This window comes from Hylobates moloch, unplaced genomic scaffold (assembly GCF_009828535.3).
Source record: "Hylobates moloch isolate HMO894 unplaced genomic scaffold, HMol_V3 SCAFFOLD_10, whole genome shotgun sequence".
Classification (NCBI taxonomy): Eukaryota; Metazoa; Chordata; class Mammalia; order Primates; family Hylobatidae; genus Hylobates; species Hylobates moloch.
Window position 1 is genome coordinate 68,989,581 of NW_026652285.1, and position 19,723 is coordinate 69,009,303.

The 19,723-nt window shown below is 41.3% G+C and overlaps 1 protein-coding gene across 25 annotated transcripts in view; it reads right to left on the reverse strand.

Annotated features, from left to right (window-relative positions):
* The window catches only part of CDC14B (cell division cycle 14B), a 130,443-nt gene that overhangs the window by 62,898 nt on the left and 47,822 nt on the right, over window positions 1-19,723 (reverse strand). For 21 of the 25 annotated variants that reach the window (XR_009215137.1, XR_009215139.1, XR_009215142.1 and 18 more), the window contains exons 2-4: window positions 11,816-11,906; window positions 11,205-11,280; window positions 9,180-9,272 (exon numbers count right to left, since the gene is read on the reverse strand). Coding sequence is in view for 19 of the 25 variants with exons in the window: in XM_058445038.1 (XP_058301021.1) it covers window positions 9,180-9,272; window positions 11,205-11,280; window positions 11,816-11,906 (260 nt within the window). In the remaining 6 variants the exon portion in view is untranslated. Of the gene's footprint in view, window positions 1-9,179; window positions 9,273-11,204; window positions 11,281-11,815; window positions 11,936-13,191; window positions 13,407-19,723 lie in introns of those variants that run through there. The other 4 variants (XM_058445037.1, XM_032164614.2, XM_032164616.2 and 1 more) reach the window with 2 other exon arrangements.

The window sequence follows — 19,723 nt, forward strand, 5'->3', positions numbered from 1 at the left end:
GCCACCATGCCTGGCCTACACACAGATCTTCTAAGCATCAACCTATAAGTCATGAAAATTAAAACATTTAAAAAATCAGCCTGTTTTTTCCAAATTCCTTTATTCCCTTCCAGTCTCCAATGCATGTATGCCTCTTCTAACACTTACCAGATAACATCAGTAAAGTCTTTCATTTTCTCCATTCTATTTTAAGACTTCCTAGCAGATTTAAAAAAAAAAAAAAAAAAAAAAAAAAAAAAACCTAAAACCGGCAGGGTGCGGTGGCTCACGCCTGTAATCCCAGGACTTTGGGAGGCCATCGCGGGCAGATCACGAGGTCAGGAGATGGAGACCATCCTGGCTAACACGGTGAAACCCCGTCCCTACTAAAAATACAAAAAATTACCCAGGCACGGTGGCAGGCTCCTGTAACCCCAGCTACTCAGGAGGCTAAGGCAGGAGAATCGCTTGAACCCAGGAGGCGGAGGTTGCAGTGAGCTGAAATCGCGCCACTGCACTCCAGCATGGGCGACAGACCAAGAGTCCGTCTCAAAAAACAAAAACAAAAACAAACAAAAAAACAAAACTCTAAAACCAAAAAACAAAACCAAATAAAAAACACCTTGAAGCCAGTAAGAATAGGGTCTGATTCATTTGTGTACTAAAATGAAATCTAGAGACCCGTTTAGGAATTTCTCTAAATTTCTAAGGCCTTCTCTCAAATTATACAAATTTTTCCTTAAGCACTAATTTAAGATAATTTTTCCTGCTTGTGATTACAGTTCTTTGGGTTCTTTAATTAGTAAAATTGCAATGGTATCACTTTCTCCTAACTTTCAAAACAAAAATAGTCTCTAATACATTAAGGACTGTGGTTTAGCCTTGGAACACTAGTTTGATTCAAAGAACCACAAGAACAATGTAACATTTTTTCCTATGGGGGAAAAAAACCCTAAATTCCTGATGATGAACTTTAAAAGACTGTAATTTAAAAATCCAATTGGGGAATGCCTGCACATAAATAAATAATGTAAAGCATAATTAGATAAACTGAAGGAAGTTTACAGATGCAGAATAAATCCACTTATATAACTATCAAAGATATATTTGCCAATCTATAACTTTTACCTTTTTTTCTTTTTTGGCCAGGCATGAAGGAAGTAACTTTTACTTTTACACTTACTCATCTTGCTGATTCAAAAGGCCTTCCCAAATGAAATCATTCTAGATTTGTTACTAAAGAAGAATCCTATAAATAACTCCTACATTAACACAAATTCTCAGATTAGTAAACTCTAAATTGATGCAACTTATGATCTATCACTGTGCTTCTGGCAGTCTGGACACTTGGCGTTTCTCAAATTCTTTTGATATATTTTCATGAGAGGCTATATATATAGAATGCCCACTCTAATTCCATAGTGTTAGTTAAGAACAGGAAACAACAAATGATGACCAAGAGAGCTGCTGACCAGCTATGATCACCAGCTTCCCAGACAACCCCAAAGAGTCTCATCTGCTGGCATTTCCACCCTTGTGTGGTCCCCTCCCACAGTGAACGGGGTGCCCCTGTGTAACAAACAGGATACTGGAGTAATAGGGTGTGATTTCGGAGGCTAGATCATAAAAGAGGTAGCTCCCGTCTTGCTTTCTTTTAGAATCCTCGCTCTGGGGACAGCAAGCTGTTATTTTGGGAGGATACTCAAGCAGCCCACGTGGTACGGAAGAGACGCCTCCTGCCAGCAATCGGCACTAACCTGCCAGGTATGTGACCGAGCCCCCTTAGACATGGACCCTCCAGGTGAATGCAGCCCAGACACAGTCCAGAACCAGACCAGACCCATCCAAGTTAAGCAACTCCCAGATGCCTAACTCATAGACACGGTCTAAGACAATGTGTACTGTTGTTTTAAAGTCACAAAGTTTTGCAGTAATTCACTGGGCAGCAATAGTGTGCAGTAGCACACTCAATTTAAGGAAATGGCCGTTTCCATTTGTTAAAACTGAATAAACAAATACATGAGGCGTAAGCACAGAGATGCGGCTTAGGAAGCATCGGTAAGACCTTGTTTCTCTAGGATAAAGACTCTCTCTGAATGAGCAAATATCACACACACACACACACACACACACACACACACGCACTCAAATACTGTGGTTGAAAATGCTTGAGACTGGTGTGGTTTGCAAAGTCATGGCACAAAGTTCTTTTTTTGCTGAACAATACCTCAACCATTCCCAGGACTTCCCACCACCCCCATTTTCTAAAATCACCATCTGCATGCCAGAGTCCCTGTGAGAACACTGGACCCTCGATTACTGACATACGTTTCAAAACCTGAGAGGTATTGAACTAGCAGTGATGGAAGAACAAGCAACGGAAGCAACAGGATCCCAACTGCATTACTTCTCCTTTCAATGTTTCAATGCTGACAAGCCGGGCCTCAAATCACAGAAACCCAATTAGACATATGCTTCCTATTTCTACTCTTATGCACAGGATTCTGAAGCTTTATTTATATACTTAGAGAGCCTCTGTACAATTTAGAACCCAAACGTTACACAAGTCATTGCACCCTAGAGCTGAGAGCAACAAAGGATATTGAAATTCCAGCAACAAATGTGGCAGCCTGAGTAACCAGGAAATCCTGGAGAGATGTCACAATGTTTCCAGCACTTAAAGACTCTTGTGACTATTTTCATGTCAGCCAGATGATACAGTCTTTCCTGCGCCAAGAACTTGATTGATTATAAAAAAAAAAAAAAATCACTCTCTCCAGATTAACGAAGAATGCTCACAAACCAATGCAAGTTGAAGATAGGCTTACACATTCAACTGCTCAATAAAAAAGGTGAGCAGAGGAAAGAACACACGGAATAAAAAAGTAAATAAAATAAAATCACTTTCATAGCTCCTGCACAAAACTGGTAAGAAAAAAAACTCGTTAAAAAAAACCTCAGATGAACTTACATTTCAATAGTTTTAACTTTTAAAATTACTTATATATATATATACACTATATACATATATATACTATATACATATATATGTATATATATATCAGTATAATGATCCTCAATTTCGACAAAATGAAACTGGAAGTTCAGAGTAGCAAACATATATCTACCAACTCTGCTAATAAAAATAGTGAATTGGCCCTGGGAATTAGTACAAGTTTGAGTGGTAGGGATATTTTTTAAAGACAAAGTAAAAAATCCTGATTTTTTAAAAAATGAAATCTCCTAAATTTTAACCACAGGGGAAAAAAAACCCACAACTATTTATAATGCTCTGTGAGTTTCGTAAAACTGGCAGGCTACAACTTTCCAGACCTTGGCATCAACTGCTCATCCAAGATCACACTGCCTATTATTGATGGAAGAGGGCTTGCTCCTCAGGCCTCATTTATAGACAGGAACTCATCCAATCTAAAACAAGAACCGGAACAAGGATGGGACCCAAAATTCCAGAAAGCTTAACGATCTGCAGTCAAGGATCTTAAGCCATCAGACAGCCATTTCTCTTCACTTTTTCCCCAGGTTAACAGCACCCAGCAAGCACCACGGGCAGTGGAAACGCCCGTCAGAAGCCCTCAGGTGACAAGGGAAGTCAAACTGTGATGCAGTGTGAGCAGGGCAGCCAGCTGCCTCCCACAGGGCCAGCTCCCAAGGTAGCACCAGCTTCCCACTGAGGGCCTGTGCCGTCCCTTTGCTCAGCCCAGTTCGCCTCACACTAGCTGGGGCCTGGCTACTACTGATAGTTGCCTCGTGCTGTTTGCCCTGCCTTTCACAGACACCCAGGAAGGGTGTTATGACCTCATTCTGTCCTCCAGCCTCTGCTGTCCCATCTGGGCAGCTGTTTGCTGAACTGGATTCTTACCCACTGCATCTAGATCCTCGTTCTCTGTTCCCTTGTCTTAACTTCCCAACTGATCCCTTCCTCCTGCAGGCACCTTAACCTAGCACTGGCTATTCTGAGTCCAAGATAATTAAATCATTTAAAAAGTGGGACCACAGATTCAAAAGATCATCATTAAATAACAAAACCCCTGAGCTCTTATCATAACTGTAGAGGCAATCTCAAATTTAATGCAATTTAGAATTCTACTCACAGATTGCTGAGTTAATATATTCTTAAATGTAATTAGTATCATTTTCAACATAAATGCTTACAAGGTAAGCCATTCTTACAGCTATAAAAACTGCTTAAACATAAAAAATAATAATATACAGTGATAAATTTTGAACAGGGAACCTACATGTTACAATTAGCTCTACCAAAATAATCTATTAAACATTAGAAGAAAGCAAATTTGCAAGCTACGTGCCAAAAGTTTGCTCGTGTCATTTATTCTATACACAAAATGCTTGGCATTTATTTTATACACAGAAAGACATTAGAAATGGTGATTAATTTCCCAGGCTAGCCCTCAAAAGTACATTTAACCCATAGAAGAGATGAATACCATGTATCTTCAGAAAATCTAACTGCTGTGGCAGGAAGATGTAACCAAAGTTGAAAGACAAGTATCATTATGTTCTCACTCGTATGTAGGAGCTAAGTAAGTTGATCTTATGGAGGCCAAGAGTAGAATAAGGGTTATCAGAGGCTGGGAAGGGCGTGTGGGGTCAGGGGGAGTGAAGAGAGGTTGGTTCTTTGGTACAAATGTACAGTTAGAAAAAACAAGTTCTACTGTTAGATAGCACAGTAGTGTGACTATAGTTTACAGTCACTTACTGTGTATTTCAAAATAAAGATTTAAAATGCTCTCAACACAAAGAAATGACAAATGTTTGAGGTGATGGATGCTGCAACTGCCCTAATTTGGCTGTCACACATTATATGCATTTATAAAACTATCACATGTATCCCATAAATATGTACAATTATGTATCAATAAAAAACTTTAAAATTGTATGTAAACATAAAACATATATGTACACAACACACATCTGTGCATATATACACACGTGCACATGTCCTGTTTCTATAAATATAAAAGCTTCTTTTTAAAAGATTTTTTAAATTTCTCAGGAGTACAAATATGTATTTTGTGTATGACATTTTTACAACAAAATTAACAAAACAAAATTTCCAACTTTTCTTTCCAAAAGGATCTTTTTTATTATGAATTTGTTTTGAAAAGCACTTAAAATTTTCCACTTAAAATTTCACCTTTACTTTGAAATGACAGGTTAAGTATCATTACCCCACAATCTGGCTAGGTCATAGCCACTGGCTTAAATAGGGCAGCAAACTTATTTTGTAAAACAATATAGCACGTTTACCTTTTTGTGAATAAGCAAACAAAAGCTCAAGTCATCTTTTGTATTTTTCAACTCTTAGAGTGGTGCAGAAGATTTTTAGCTTCACTCTAATTTGTTACCAAAGAGTCTACCATTCAGATAGCTGAATGGGAAAGCCATTTACCGGGCCACATGAAGAGCAATACTTTGAAATACAATCAAGACAAATGAGTACTCAACTCACTCTTCTCACTTCTTGTAACACACATGACGCCTGACCATCTGTCAAAAGGAGCGATTGTGGGCATGTCAATTCATATTTTACACATTTGTGAAGACTCACCTCTTCTGTTTTTAAGATAAAAAATAAATATAACACTTTATTTCCATGCCATAAAGGATTACCTCATACTCTATGCCCACCCCACATTAGGTCTTTCTGTGTATACAAGGATGAAGGAAACACGGTTACTTTCAGAAGCCCTGAATTCAAAAAGGACTGATAAAAATAAACAGTCAGTCTATTTGGAATATTTCCTTCCTAAAGATTCTTCCTCCAGATTTTTTTGGTTTTGTTTTAACATTACCATGCCAAGTCGAACACTAAAGAACCTTACTCTCTCCAAAATGCCTGACAACTCCAGAAAATGTTATCAAGGATGCGGATCAGTTTATAGGGAACTAGCACTCATCTCTACAAATCTTTAACCAGAGGATTTAATGTATTTTAACCAGATCAAAGCTTCACTTGCTTTGATGTGTTATCTTTTGAGGTGTCCATATTATATCTTGACACTGCTTTTCTACTATGAATACATTTCCTTTTCTTAGAAGCTTTTCTCCTGCTTCCCTGCCTATCAACATTACAGCTCCCAATTCCTATTTTAGCAGCCAGCCATGGCTGCAAAGGCTTCTGTCACAGCCAAGAGCTGTAATCCTCCTGCCAAGCTAGCTCCTCACTGGGTAGAGTAATAAATGCAAGTGAAGATCCAAATTTGCTTACCTGGCACTTCCCTAACCAATCAAATCAGTACTAACCTGAAGGTGTGAAATTCTGGAAAGATTTCTAAATCTAAGATATATTAACTATAGAAAAATAAGCTTCTGTGGGCCAAAATACAACCATAAACAAAGTCAAAAGGCCAACATAAAACTGGAAACAAATATGCCAAAAAATTTCAATAAATACATCAAGGGGTTGTTGTTTGTTCACTAGTAGTTTAAAAACAACAGCAACAAGACTTAAAAAGAGCGATTTCTTATTTATAAAATTATCACACATTCTGTTTCTGTTTTTAAGACAACCCTGACTGAGTTCCCACTATGCCCATAGCCACCTTCAGAGGGGTTCTTCACACTGTAGTCCTCGTGCCTGGCTCCTCAAGACCCTACCATCTCAGGGACATCTCATCTGACCAGAGACAGTGATTGACCTGGAAGTGGCCCGGCCTGGCCCCTCTGCTTTGGAGTTCTGCTCAGGAGCACTCTCTCCTAGATGGAACTTCGGCCATCCAGACTTTGTCCAGGGCAGTGTAAAGGCAAGATCCACAAAGAACGGTTGGAACTTTTTTCTGTCACACCAAGGACCATTTCTCCAGGGTTCCCTTTAATATTTTATGAATCTCAAGAATTCTGGCTTAATCCCTTTTTCTATAAAGCTGTCATGATTTATATTAATCTATGAGGTTCCTCTCCCCAGTGACTGGCCAAAGTAATAGAACCAAATGTCCCAGTTAAAACACCCACTTCTCCATATTCTTTTTCTTTCTTGGGGTCATACATAGACTTTTCTCTTTCTTTCTCTTTTTCTTTCTTTCTTTTATTTATTTTTTTATTTTTTGAGACGGGGTCTCATTCTGTTGCCCAGGCTGGAGTGCAGTGGTGCGATCTCGGCTCATTGCAACCTCTGCCGCCCAGGTTCAAGCAATTCTCCTGCCTCATTCTCTCGAATCGCTGGGATTACAGGCGCCTGCCAAACTACTCAAACTGTTTTTTTTTTTTTTTTTTTAAGGCTTTTGCTGCAAGTACGAGAAACACAAAGAGAGGCTGGGAGAAAGGAAAACACCAATACATCTGGGTAAGCTTATGAAACCAAATTTTAATAGACAGAATCTATAACCTATGTTTCATACTTTCAGGGATGATAATAAATTTTGAAGTTTTCTCAGAAACTTTTTTTTTTTTTTGGAGACAAAGTCTCACTCACTGTCACCCAGGCTGGAGTGCAGTGGCACAATCTCAGCTCAAGGCAATTTCCAACTCCTGGATTCAAGGGATTCTCCTGCCTCAGCCTCCCGAGTAGCCGGGACTACAGGCGTGTGCCACCACACCCAACTAATTTTTGTATTTTTAGTAGAAACAAGGTTTCACCATGTTGGCCAGGCTGGAATCATACCCCTGACCTCAAGTGATCTGCCTGCCTCGGCCTCCCAATCAGAAGCATTTAATTCAACTTCTGTGAGCATAAATAGGAAAACAAAACAAAGACCTTAACCACTGCTGTTAACGATATATCTTATACATAAAAAAGAAAATTATTAAATCTTGAGGTGCGATTTCAACTAGTATCACCAACTTTTGGACTAGTCTTTGTAAATTCCAGATTATCAAACTATACTCCAGAAAATAATTTTAAAAGGGTCTGCTAAGGCACGCCAGAGATAAGGAGCAAGCTAGAATTGGGGAACAAAGAACTTAAAGAGCTCCAAAAACAACCTTTTTTTCTTTCTATCTTTTTTTTTTTTTTTTAGACATTGTCTCACTCTGTCGCCCAGGCTGGAGTGCAGTGGCGCGATCTCCGCTCCCTGCAAGCTCCACCTCCTGGGTTCACGACATTCTCCTGCCTCAGCCTTCCGAGTAGCTGGGAATACAGGCGCCCGCCACCACGCCCGGCTCATTTTTTCTATTATTATTATTTTTTTTTTTTAGTAAAGACGGGGTTCCACCACATTAGCCAGGATGGTCTCGATCTCCTGACCTCGTGATCCACCCGCCTTGGCCTCCCAAAGTGCTGGGATTACAGGCGTGAGCCACTGCGCCAGGCCAAAACAACCCTTTTTTTCCAAGTCTCGGAGAGAATAACTATTACCCCAATGGTGGGGTGGGGGTGGAAGAAACATCCCCTGGCTACTCCCCACTGAACAGAGTGGCCAGGTTTCTCACCACCAAACACATGGGGGTAGTACTCTGGAGGAGCTCTAAGCTGGCTCTGGAAAAATTGCAGCTTTCAGGGCCTGTGTAGATGAACCCACTGGGTGCCAAACAAAATATGACTCTTCAAAAAATAAATCTTTTCCATCATATTTACAAATAAATGAAATTCACAACTCTTATGTAAATACTGCTATTCCAAAGCACGCTTCCAATGATCCAAATGGAGCACTTGATGGCATATGTATGTAATCCATGTGGTATGTAACCCATCTTCTGACAACACTGACATCCCGTGGCCTCCTGCTAGATGTTTTGATGAGAAAGGAGATGACCTTAATTAGGGGAAAAATGCCTAGATTCAAATTTTAGAAAGCACTTTTTAAAAAAAAATTTTAGAAAATTAATAGTGGGGTCCTGACTCCAGTAAGATGATTTTACAACTCACTAAATGGATCACGAGTGAATAGAAACAGCTTTGCAGCACTATTTTCCAACCTTTAGTGCCATAAAACATAAACCTTTGCCAAAGTAGTTGGGTACTTTTAAAAAAAATATAGACTTTTTTCCCGAGCAGTTTTAGGTTCACAGCAAAATTAAGTGGAAGGTACAGGAGATCTCTCATCTACCTGCTCCTTCCTCATAAGCACAGCTTCCTTGAGTTGGTCAATTTTTTAAAAGCAAAACATGTTCTTTCTGAAGAGAAATTAAGACATTATCTTGGTTTCAAAATTCCAACTGCAAATGTAAAGAACCACTGTTGTGTGCATTTTTATGAATACATTAGGAAAACAAATACTTACCATGTAGCATCCAACAAGGAAGGCAGCATTTGCTTGTTTTCTCTGATCAGAGCCAGTAAAATGAACAATTTTCTTCCTTAACATTGTAATGGACTGCATAAAAATAAATAACTGTTAGCATTTTCTTTTTAATTTCAAGTCTTCTACAATTTCATTTTCTGATGAAGATAAATTCCAAATCCCACAACCATTCATATTATTAGCAAGACCTTTGAAAAGATTAACACTGATATCCACAAATACCATATACCTTCCCATAAAAACGCACATTCTGGGATGAGAATGGACATACAATTAGAGAAGAGGGGAGGGGACATGAATGGACATATGCTTAAAGCATGGGCTGCCTCTGAAAGAGCAAACTAAGAGTGGTAGAAAAGACCACCTTTCCTTCTGTTTGGTTTTTAAAGAAATCTGTCCCCAAAGCCTTTAAGTTAAAATAAAAAGGTATATAGAATCGTCTACAGTGTTATAAGCCAGGGCAGTGAATAATCAGGGGAGGGGTGTGCAGAGACAGGAACTGGAAGACAGCATGGAGGGCTGCTGTGGGGTGCCGCCAGTGCACTGCTCCTGACCTGGTGATCAAGATAATCATCTATGTATATTCCATTTGTGAAAGTTTACTGAGCCCTACATCCATGATGTGTACATATTTCTATTTATATGTTAAAAAGTTTTCTGGCAGGTGCGGTGGCTCACGCCTGTAATCCCAGTACTTTGGGAAGCTGAGGCGGACGGATCACAAGGTCAGGAGTTGGAGATCAGCCTGACCAACATGGAGAAACTCCGTCTCTACTAAAAATACAAAATTAGCTGGGCGTGGTGGCGCATGCCTGTAATCCCAGGCTACTTGGGAGGCTGCAGGGGTGGAGGTTACATGACCCAGTCACATTGCATCCAACGGGCAAAAAAAATGTCTCAGGAATAAGAAAAAAAGGACTGATACATTTTTGGTTGACCCAAAGACTAGAAGACCACAGATGGTTGAGTACAGGAAAAAAAATTTTTTCCAAAATTAAAGCAAAGGAACAAATGTTGGGGGAAGAGAATTATTTTTAGCTTCCTAGCCCTGCATGAAACAAAAGATCTGCCACTGGCAACTGGAAAAAGGAGGGGGAACTCAAATGCACAAGGCCATAAATAGTTATATTCCTATTTAAGAAAGGCAAAAAAGAAGAGTCTCCAGCTCTATAGCAATATGTAGTGAATGTAGCTTTCATGGTCAAGGAAAAACATCTGCCTTACCCATGAATTTTTAATTAAAGCACGTTAAAATTCTAATTAAAAATAAATTTTATCTCCTCTCTGTATTCAATTAAAGTTTTTTTTTTAAGTGCCTGTCCCAAAAAGCAGTATTTTCTAGTTGAGAATTTACAGTGACTGATTTGGAACTGCTAGTAAGCAGTACATACATAACTTCCTACCGTGCATGGCCAAGAATTCAGTGTTTTACATACATGAATGTGGTCTAAGTTCAAACCAATACAAATATACTTGTGTAACTTTCAGTGATACAGCCTTAATGACGTGCTATTTGCCCTAGATTCTCATGCCCCTTAATCGTATGTATAAAGGATCATGTAGTACAGTATCATGGGAGTTTCAAAACAGGAGAGAAAGTAAGATGAGTCCATCTTTCTTGTCAGTTTGCTATCACTCCCCATCAAAATGAAGGCAGAAAGAACAATGGCCACAGCAAGGGAAGTTTCTCTTGTTAAGTTGCAGTTCTATTAGGTCAGACAATACGAGGTTCACTTAACTGATTCCCACTTTGGCTTTTCAAGTATTTGGGCATCACTAACTCAAACTAGAACCAAATGACCCAAACTTAAACTGTTCATTCAAAACTCTAGAAAACAAATATATACACTATGATCTTATAAAACAAGAAAACCATGTGCATGTCCCAAACACCACTGCAGTGAAAAACATGGCATTTCCTTTTTAAAAAGAGATGTTTTCCTTACTTTCGTCCCCCAGATCCAGCTAACAATGATTACTTAAGTCAAATCTTAAAGACTTTACCTTTAATTTCTTATTTATCTTGCAACAATATCTGTAAACCATTGCCAGATTGAGTGGTCCAAAATCTGCGTAGAAGCTTTAAAAATGAAAAAAAAATGTGATGTACATTCTAGATGCTCTGAATATAAATGCCTTTTTTAGGTCTACAAGATCAAATTAAGATGAGCAAGTATATACCAAATTGCTACAGGCCAATACAACTTAAAGGTACTATTTTACTAGTGGAAGACTATTCTGGTAAATAACGCCTACTTAAAAATGCCACAAGTGCTACAATGCCTACATGTAACCTCAGTGAACATGAACATACCTTCTAAATTAAAAAAGCTGTTTTTCCACACATATTTCCAAGGGCAACACCACAATATCTTACTTAGTACACATTTATATCTCATTGTAGTGTAAATATTAGACTAGCAAATCCAAATGTTTAAATTTAGGGAGGTTTTTTTTTCTCTAAAGGTTTATTTTATTACTACACGTGAAAAACAAGCATCCTGTAATTAGCAATCAATAGATTTATAATTTTCCCAGGCTGTCCCATTTATAACCATACCTTTAGATTCTTCAAAAAAAAAAAAAGTTAAAATATTTTAAAGAGCAATACTTACTTCTCATATTCAAGTTCATTATCTATGCTGAAATAATGTACATTTGATGCACTCTTTGGTCTGCTGTAGAGAATGGCAAAACAAAGGCGATCTGAAATGGAAAAATTGCAATGTTCCTTCCTGCAGGTTACAAAAAACGTTTCATATATCATGACACAACTCTTTTCAGATGAAGTCAATTTTCATTTTTTTCATGCACGTTTCAGATGGTAGGAGTGGTAATGGGTAATTACAAAATATTCTGGCTATTTGGGCGGGAATAATCAATGAGCACATTTTTAAAAGAGAAACTGCCTTTAACCGTAAGTTTCAAAAGTGGTGATTTTTCATGTAGTGGTATGATTTCTAAACAAACCTATTTTTGTAAAAGTTTAGCTCCCCTGGATCAACACATTTCAGCAAATTGCAGCATGCATGTGATGGCTAGCATCAACCTTGTAAGTTTCTAGATGAATTTCACTACGTTTTTCAAGACATCCTAAAAAATCATTTCAGTAAGAAACTATTTTTTTCTTAAAGAGAAAGAATGCTTTCAAAATTGCTTCAAAATTACCACTTATAGCTATAGAACAAACCATATGTTTCTCCAACTGTTCTTAGGGATCACTACTTTCTAACTTGGAATCACTACTTCGGTATTTTTACAATTAGACAAATTACCGTTAAAACAGAAGCAATGAGAGATTTCTGCATGATGGGTCTGAGATGAACTTGTGTTGCATAAATGCAGTTAGGCTGCTGTGAGGTTAGCAAGAATGGTAATGAGTAGTAAGCCTCAGGAGGCTCCACCCTCATTCCTTGCCTAAAAATCCTCGGGTGAAATAAAGTCATCCACAATATCTAACAGTAATACTAGTGGTGCTAGGAAAATACTTACACTGACAACGTGGCAAAATCAAGTACAGCCTTTAAAATATATATACTTTCAGCAGAGCCAGCTGGCACCCTTTCCCCAAATGGTAAACTTTTTTTTTTTTGATCTGCAATTCAACTCATGCAACTCCTGCGTTTATTTCCTTGTAAACTCCTCAGCTAAAATTTCTTGCAACCACAAACACTCAAATGGGTGACAGGGCTTAATGCTTTCCAACCACAAGGACCTTTGATCCCTGTGACAGAGCCCAAGGATCTCGCTCCCGGGGGGGGGGGGGGGGGGTTCAGCTCACCTACTAGGCTCAGGTGCAGGCATGCAAGGGTCACAGCCGCACATGAGCGCTGAAGCCCAGGGCCTGGGGTACAAGTGCTGAGGCCACCCACACGCAAGAGACAAGGGCGGCCGGGGCCCAGACTAGGGGCACCTCCCAGCCAGCACCGCCCGCCCTGTCCCAGAGCGGGTGCCGGAGCCCCCGGGGGAAGCCCCCGCCCTCCCGGCTCACCTTTGATCACCTCGGCCACCAGAGCTGCCCCCGCGCCCTCCCGGCTCATGACTCCAAAGCATCTGGAAGGCGGGGCAGAAGCAAGGGCTGCCAGCCGCCGAGAGGGCAGACGCCGCGACCACACCCCCGAAGTTTAAAAAACAAAGTTTAAAGGGCCGCGCGGGGCAGCGAGCGCAGCGACACCCCACGGCGGCCCAACGGCCGGACGCGACAGCGCAACCCCGGAAGTCCCCAACTCCTGGAAACAGCGCGACGAGGCCGTGGGGATGGACAGCACCCCGCCCCACCTCCCGCTTTCTTTCCCCCCGCCTCGCCGCCTGCCTTCCTTCCCCAGCTGGGAATGCGGGGCGGCCTGTGCCAACCAGGGCTCCTCCAGTACCCAAACGCTCTGCAGAGGGGACGTGCGTCAGAGGCCAGCGGGCCTGCAGAGGGAAGCGTCTGGGAAAGCTCCTTAGCGATTAAAGGACTTCACGCAAAAGGGCTCGGCCCCAGGCCAGGGACAGACCCGAGGGTGATGGCAGCCGGGGCGGGGACCTCCTGCCGCCTCCGCCGCCGCACTCCTGCCGCCAGGAGGTGCTGCAGCCGCGCCAGGCCCAGGCCCAGGCCCCTGCAGTACGCCCTCCCGGAGCAGGGCCCAGCGCACCCTCGCTCCGCCACGACCCGCCAAGTGCCCCCGCAGGGCCGGGTCTTATGGAAAACGGGCATCTTCCAAATCGTACAAGATTTCCTGCGATCAGCTGCCTCAGAGAAAACATTTTTCTTTTAATTGTACAAGATTTAAAGGCAACCCTCTGGTCATGCATTCCTTTGAAGGGACGGTTTGGGATGGTTTAAAAACAAAAATGTTGACACCCTTTTTAAACAACCATTTAAAATTATTGTAGCGATAGAGAGTAGAAGGATGGTTATCGGAGGCTGGGAAAGGTAGTGTGGGGGTAATGGGCACAAAAAAATAGTACAAATGAATAAGATTATTTCACAGCACAACAGGGTGTGGGTGACTACAGTCCACAATAGCTTAATTGTACATTTAAAAATAACTAAAAGAGTACAACCAGAGTGTCTGTAACACAAAGGATAAATGCTTGAGGGGATGGATACCCCATTCTCCATGATGTGATTATTGTGCATTGCCTGCCTGTATCAAAACATCTCATGTACCCCATAAATATATAAACCTACTTGTACCCACAAAAACATTGCACTATGAGGTACTATTTTTTCCTCAGACTGGCAAAACTCAAGAGAGTTGGATAAGGTGCTGCGGTGTGTCGGGAGGTTGAGGGCACTCACATACATCGCCTGTGGGTGGGAATATAAACTGGGCCACCTCCATGGAGCCAACAAATGGGATGTTTGGGAGAAATGTTTAAGACTGAAAACTAGCCAGATGTGGCGGCTCACGCCTGTAATCAGAGCATTTTGGGAGGCCGAGGCGGATAGATCATCTGAGGTCAGGAGTTCGAGACTAGCCTGGCCAACATGGTGAAACCCTGCCTCTACTAAAAACACAAAAAATTAGCCAGTCGTGGTGGCGAACGCCTGTAATCCCAGCTACTTGGGAGGCTGAGACAGGAGAATCGTTTGAACCTGGGAGGTGGAGGTTGCAGTGAGCCAAGATCACACCTTTGCACTCCAGCCTGGGCAAGAAGAACGAAATTCCAACTCAAAAGAAAAAAAAAGAAAACTGAAAACTAAAGATAGCCAAGATGGAATGTTAAGCACTACCACTTCTATGTGTGAGTTTAAATCCTATATACACATGTATACGATTGTGGATGAAATCGTGGGTAGCAAGTCTCTGGAAGCAGCCACAAGAAACGTTATCAATGCCTTCATAGTCGGTGTCTAGAAATAGGGAATAAGAGAGATTTATGCCTTTTTACAGCTTTTGCACTGTACCATGTATTACCTATTCAAAATTACACCGCTTTTAAAAAGTCAACTTGCAGGCTAACAGTGTTTTTCCAAAGCTGACTCTTGATCAAGATAGGAAGCATATAATGAGCACAGTATGAGGCAACCTGGAAAATATCCTTTGTATGCATTTAAACAAGGGAACGGTTAGTAACATGTTTTGGTTTCTACCTATCTCTTGAAATTCCAGTTTCTTTCAAAAAACCCAATTTAAACTAGAAAAGTAGCTAGATGGAAATGGGAAGAAATTTTCCCTCTCAGCCCAAACCTTAAGTTCAATTCCCTAAGGAGTATTTTATATTTACAGGTGGGGGGAAATCACTGATTTCTGATGTGCAATTATCTCTACATAATGCCAATATTTTATTGTTAGAGTAACACACCAATAAAGTACTACAGAGACTATGGTGCTGGGTTGAGGGCCATTTATTAGGAACCTGGAACCAGAAATTGGGCTCTTCTTTTTTTCTTTTTGATGGAGTCTCTCTCTGTCGCCCAAGCTGGAGTGCAGTGGTGCAGTCTTGGCTCACTGCAATCTCCACCTCCCAGGCTCAAGCGATTCTCCTGCCTCAGCCTCCCAAGTAGCTGGAATTACAGTCGCATGACACCACTCCCAGCTAATTTTTTGTAGAGATGTCAAACTCCTGACCTCAAGTGATCCACCACCTCGGCCTCCCAAAGTATTATAGGCATGAGCCACCGCGCCCAGCGGAAACAGGTCTCTTTACAAAGTTTTGCTTAAGGCTTGACGATTAACTATATAATCCTGTTAAAAATCCATGTATCCCGCCCCCCACTGATGTTTCTGTTGTCAGAAACAGAAAGCGGCAGTCATCTTTTTGCCTATACATCCCTGTCGTACCACATCATCACTCCTGCTTCTTTGAGTAACATGATACGGGAGAAGGAAACAAAATCTCATGATTTAAAAATGTTAATAAAAATATTTAAAATCCATCCTTGGGCCGCCAGGCACGGTGGCTCACGCCTGTAATCCCAGCACTTTGGGAGGCCGAGGCGGGCGGATCACGAGGTCAGGAGACTGAGACCATCCTGGCTAACACAGTGAAACCCCGTCTCTACTAAAAATACAAAATATTAGCCGGGCGTGGTGGCGGGCGCCTGTATGCCCAGCTGCTCAGGAGGCTGAGGCAGGAGAATGGCGTGAACCCGGGAGGCGGAGCTTGCAGTGAGCCGAGATCGTGCCACTGCACTCCAGCCTGGGCGACAGAGCGAGACTCCGTCTCAAAAAAAAAAAAAAAAAAAAAAAAATCCATCCTTGGGCCTAATTTGTCTGTAGGTCTGATTTGACTTTTGGGCCTCCAGGTTGACTACCTCTTCCTTTAGCAAATACCTGTTAAATTTGAAATGAAAAACATTTTCCTGGATAACAGCTATAGGTATTTGGGGATAACTAACCATAAAACAGAGAAATATGTAGGAGTCGGTGGGAATTATAATATAGTATGTGCTTGTTAACAGGAAAGATTTGAAGAGCCCTATTTGGACCTAGAGACACAGTGGGCTTTCTCCACTTTGTATTTCCCCCTTGAACTGGGTGGACGACCTTCACAGGTCCTGGCAGAGCCAATGGAGAAATGGACAGCTTCCCTACAGCTGGGGGAAGTCAACCTCTGCTGAGTTCACCACAGACAGGCAGAAAGGAGATTTTACATGCTAGGGAGCAGGAGAGAACAGGCTCCACCTGAACACAGATTGTCCCTCAGAGATAGGACCATAGACTTCAGGCTGTCATCTGTATTAGCCACTTGTTTTTTGAGGGAAGGAAAGAACACGGGGAGCAGAGGAAGAAATGTTCATGAAAATACTGATTAACAAAGAAGCGGCAGCAGCATTACCCACTCAAATGACAATGATAACCAACAATGATGATGGAGAGTTTAGTGCTGCATATTGTATTCAGCTCATTATACCCTGTGAGGTTAGTACTACCAGGGTCAACTAGCCCTACGGAGGTGGAGTGACTAACCTGCACAAGGTCACAAGGCTTGCTGGGAAGTGGCAGAATTGGGATTTGAACACAGGCTATTGGATCTGAAGCATAAGATTAAGTCCCAGCCTCAAAGACTTGCCCAAATATAAGTCAACAGTAATTAAAACAATAGGATTTTAGCACAGCAATGTACAATCTGGACCCAGACATATATGAACACTTACAAGAAAACTGATTATTTCAATTCAGTAACAAAGAAGGCCTTATCCAATATAGGCCAGGTGTTTACATATACGAAAAAAATGAGATACTAATATCATATATTTATAAAACACATCACAGATGAAATAATTTTGAAAAAGCTGTCAGATAACTATAAAATTATAATGAATTTTTTTTTTTTTTTTTTGAGACGGAGTCTCGCTCTGTTGCCAGGCTGGAGTGCAGTGGTGTGATCTCAGCTCACTGCAACCTCTGCTTCCTGGGTTCAAGCGATTCTCCTGCCTCAGCCTCCCGAGTAGCTGGGACTACAGGTGTGCACCACCACACCTGGCTAATTTTTGTATTTTTAGTACAGACGGGGTTTCATCATGTTGGCCAGGATGGTCTCAACCTCCTGACCTCATGATCCGCCCACCTCGGCCTCCCAGAGTTTTGGGATTACAGGGGTGAGCCACCTCGCCTGGGCTATAATGAATAATTTTATAATTTAACACACAGAATTTTAAAGTGTGACAAAAAACAAGTCACAAAGGGAAAAACTAGGAGAGACTTGGGCTAAAACACCTATAATAAAAGTTAATTATCACAACAGATAAAATGTCTCTCCAAAGCAATATCACAATCTGTGATATTATAATTATATACCTATTGGTTTTCATCCACAGTTCCTAGCTCCCAACTCCCATAAGTTTTGTTACAACAACTTGTTATATGCTGGACACTGTGGACCCCAGAAAGCCGGCCTTGGGAAACAGAATCTCTCTGATCTTTTCCTGCTCTCCTTTCCCCGGACCAAGGCAGGGCTCTAATATGATTGTGAGCTGTAAGACCCTCATTCCACAAAGCATCCCACCCCATACCCTGGAGGAAGGAATGCTGCCCAGAGAGGCTGGAAGAATCTGAACAGACAGGCCTTGCTGGATGTAGATTATACCCTTTTTGTCCAATCATATTTCAACACATTTGTCCATCATTCAATCACAGACAAGCAACGAAATCTCCACTAGAGGCCCAAAGGACAGGGTTCAGAGGGCTTCTGGAGAGCTGAACCATGAAGGCTGACAGGATGGTGAGTGAGAACTCATCCACATGCCCGGAGGGTGGTGCACCCCAACTCCACGGGGTCAGAAGCTCCTGCACTTGGGACCCTTCCAGACCTCACCCTGCTCATCTCTTCCTGTGGCTGTTTATCTGTATCCTTTAAAATAGCCTTCATAATAAACTAGTAAGTGAGTTTCCCTGATTCCTCCAGCAAATTAATTGAACCCAAACAGGGGATCCCGGGAACCCCAACTTGAAGCCAGTCAGTCAGAAGTTGCTGAGGCCCAGACTTGTGACTTGTGGGAAGGAGGGGGTGGTCTTGGGGACTTAGCCCTCAACCTGCTATCTCCAGGTAGATGGTGTCAGAATTGAATGGGAGGATACCCAACTGGTGTCTGCCACAGAAATCCACACATATTACAGAGGTCTTTTGTGTTGATAATTGCTGTGTTGATGTGACAGCAGAGGAAAAACAGTTTGAGTTTTTCCCTAACACAACCTAAGAGATAACAAATCTAGAAAGGCTATGAACACTCAATTCAGAAAAGAAATACAAATGGTCAATAGCATATGAAAAGAAAATTAATCTTATTCAACATAAAAAAGCCTATCAACATGAACAGATTACAGGAAAAAGTCACATGATTATCTCATTAAAAACAGGAAAGGAAGTCATTAAAATCAACACTCATTTCCAATTAAGTCTTTGCACAATGGAGCTAAAAGAGAACTTCCTTAAGCTGATAAAGATTGTTCCAACAGCCAATATCACACTTTATACCCTAACTTTGGAAGCATCCCTATAAAATAAAAAGCAAGAAAAGATTTCTACTATCATTGCCTCTTTTTAACAATGTAATAAGTGGAAGTGCTAGCTGATATCAAGATACAGAAAGGAAATCAGAGAAAACTGGAAAGGAAGAATCAAAACTGTTCTTATTTGCAGACGACTGTCTACCTAAAAAATACAGACAAGAAGCCGGGCGTGGTGGCTTATGCCTGTAATCCCAGCACTTTGGGAGGCCGAGGTGGGTGGATCACCTGAGGTCAGGAGTTCAAGACCAGCCCTACCAAAATGGTGAAACCGTATCTCTACTAAAAATACAAAAAATTAGCTGGGTGTGGGTGGCCCGCACCTGTAATCCCAGCTACTTGGGAGGCTGAGGCAGGAGAATCGCTTGAACCTGGCAAGCAGAGGTTGCCGTGAGCCCAGATCATGCCACTGAACTCCAGCCTGGGTGACAAAGTAAGACTGTCTCAAAACAAAAAAAAAATACAGATGAGAATCGGCAGATAAACTACTCAAATAAATAATAAAGTTTTGCAATGTTTCTGGATACAGAAGATTAATACACAAAAACCAATAGCTTTTCTATCTACTTGTAATAAGCAATTATG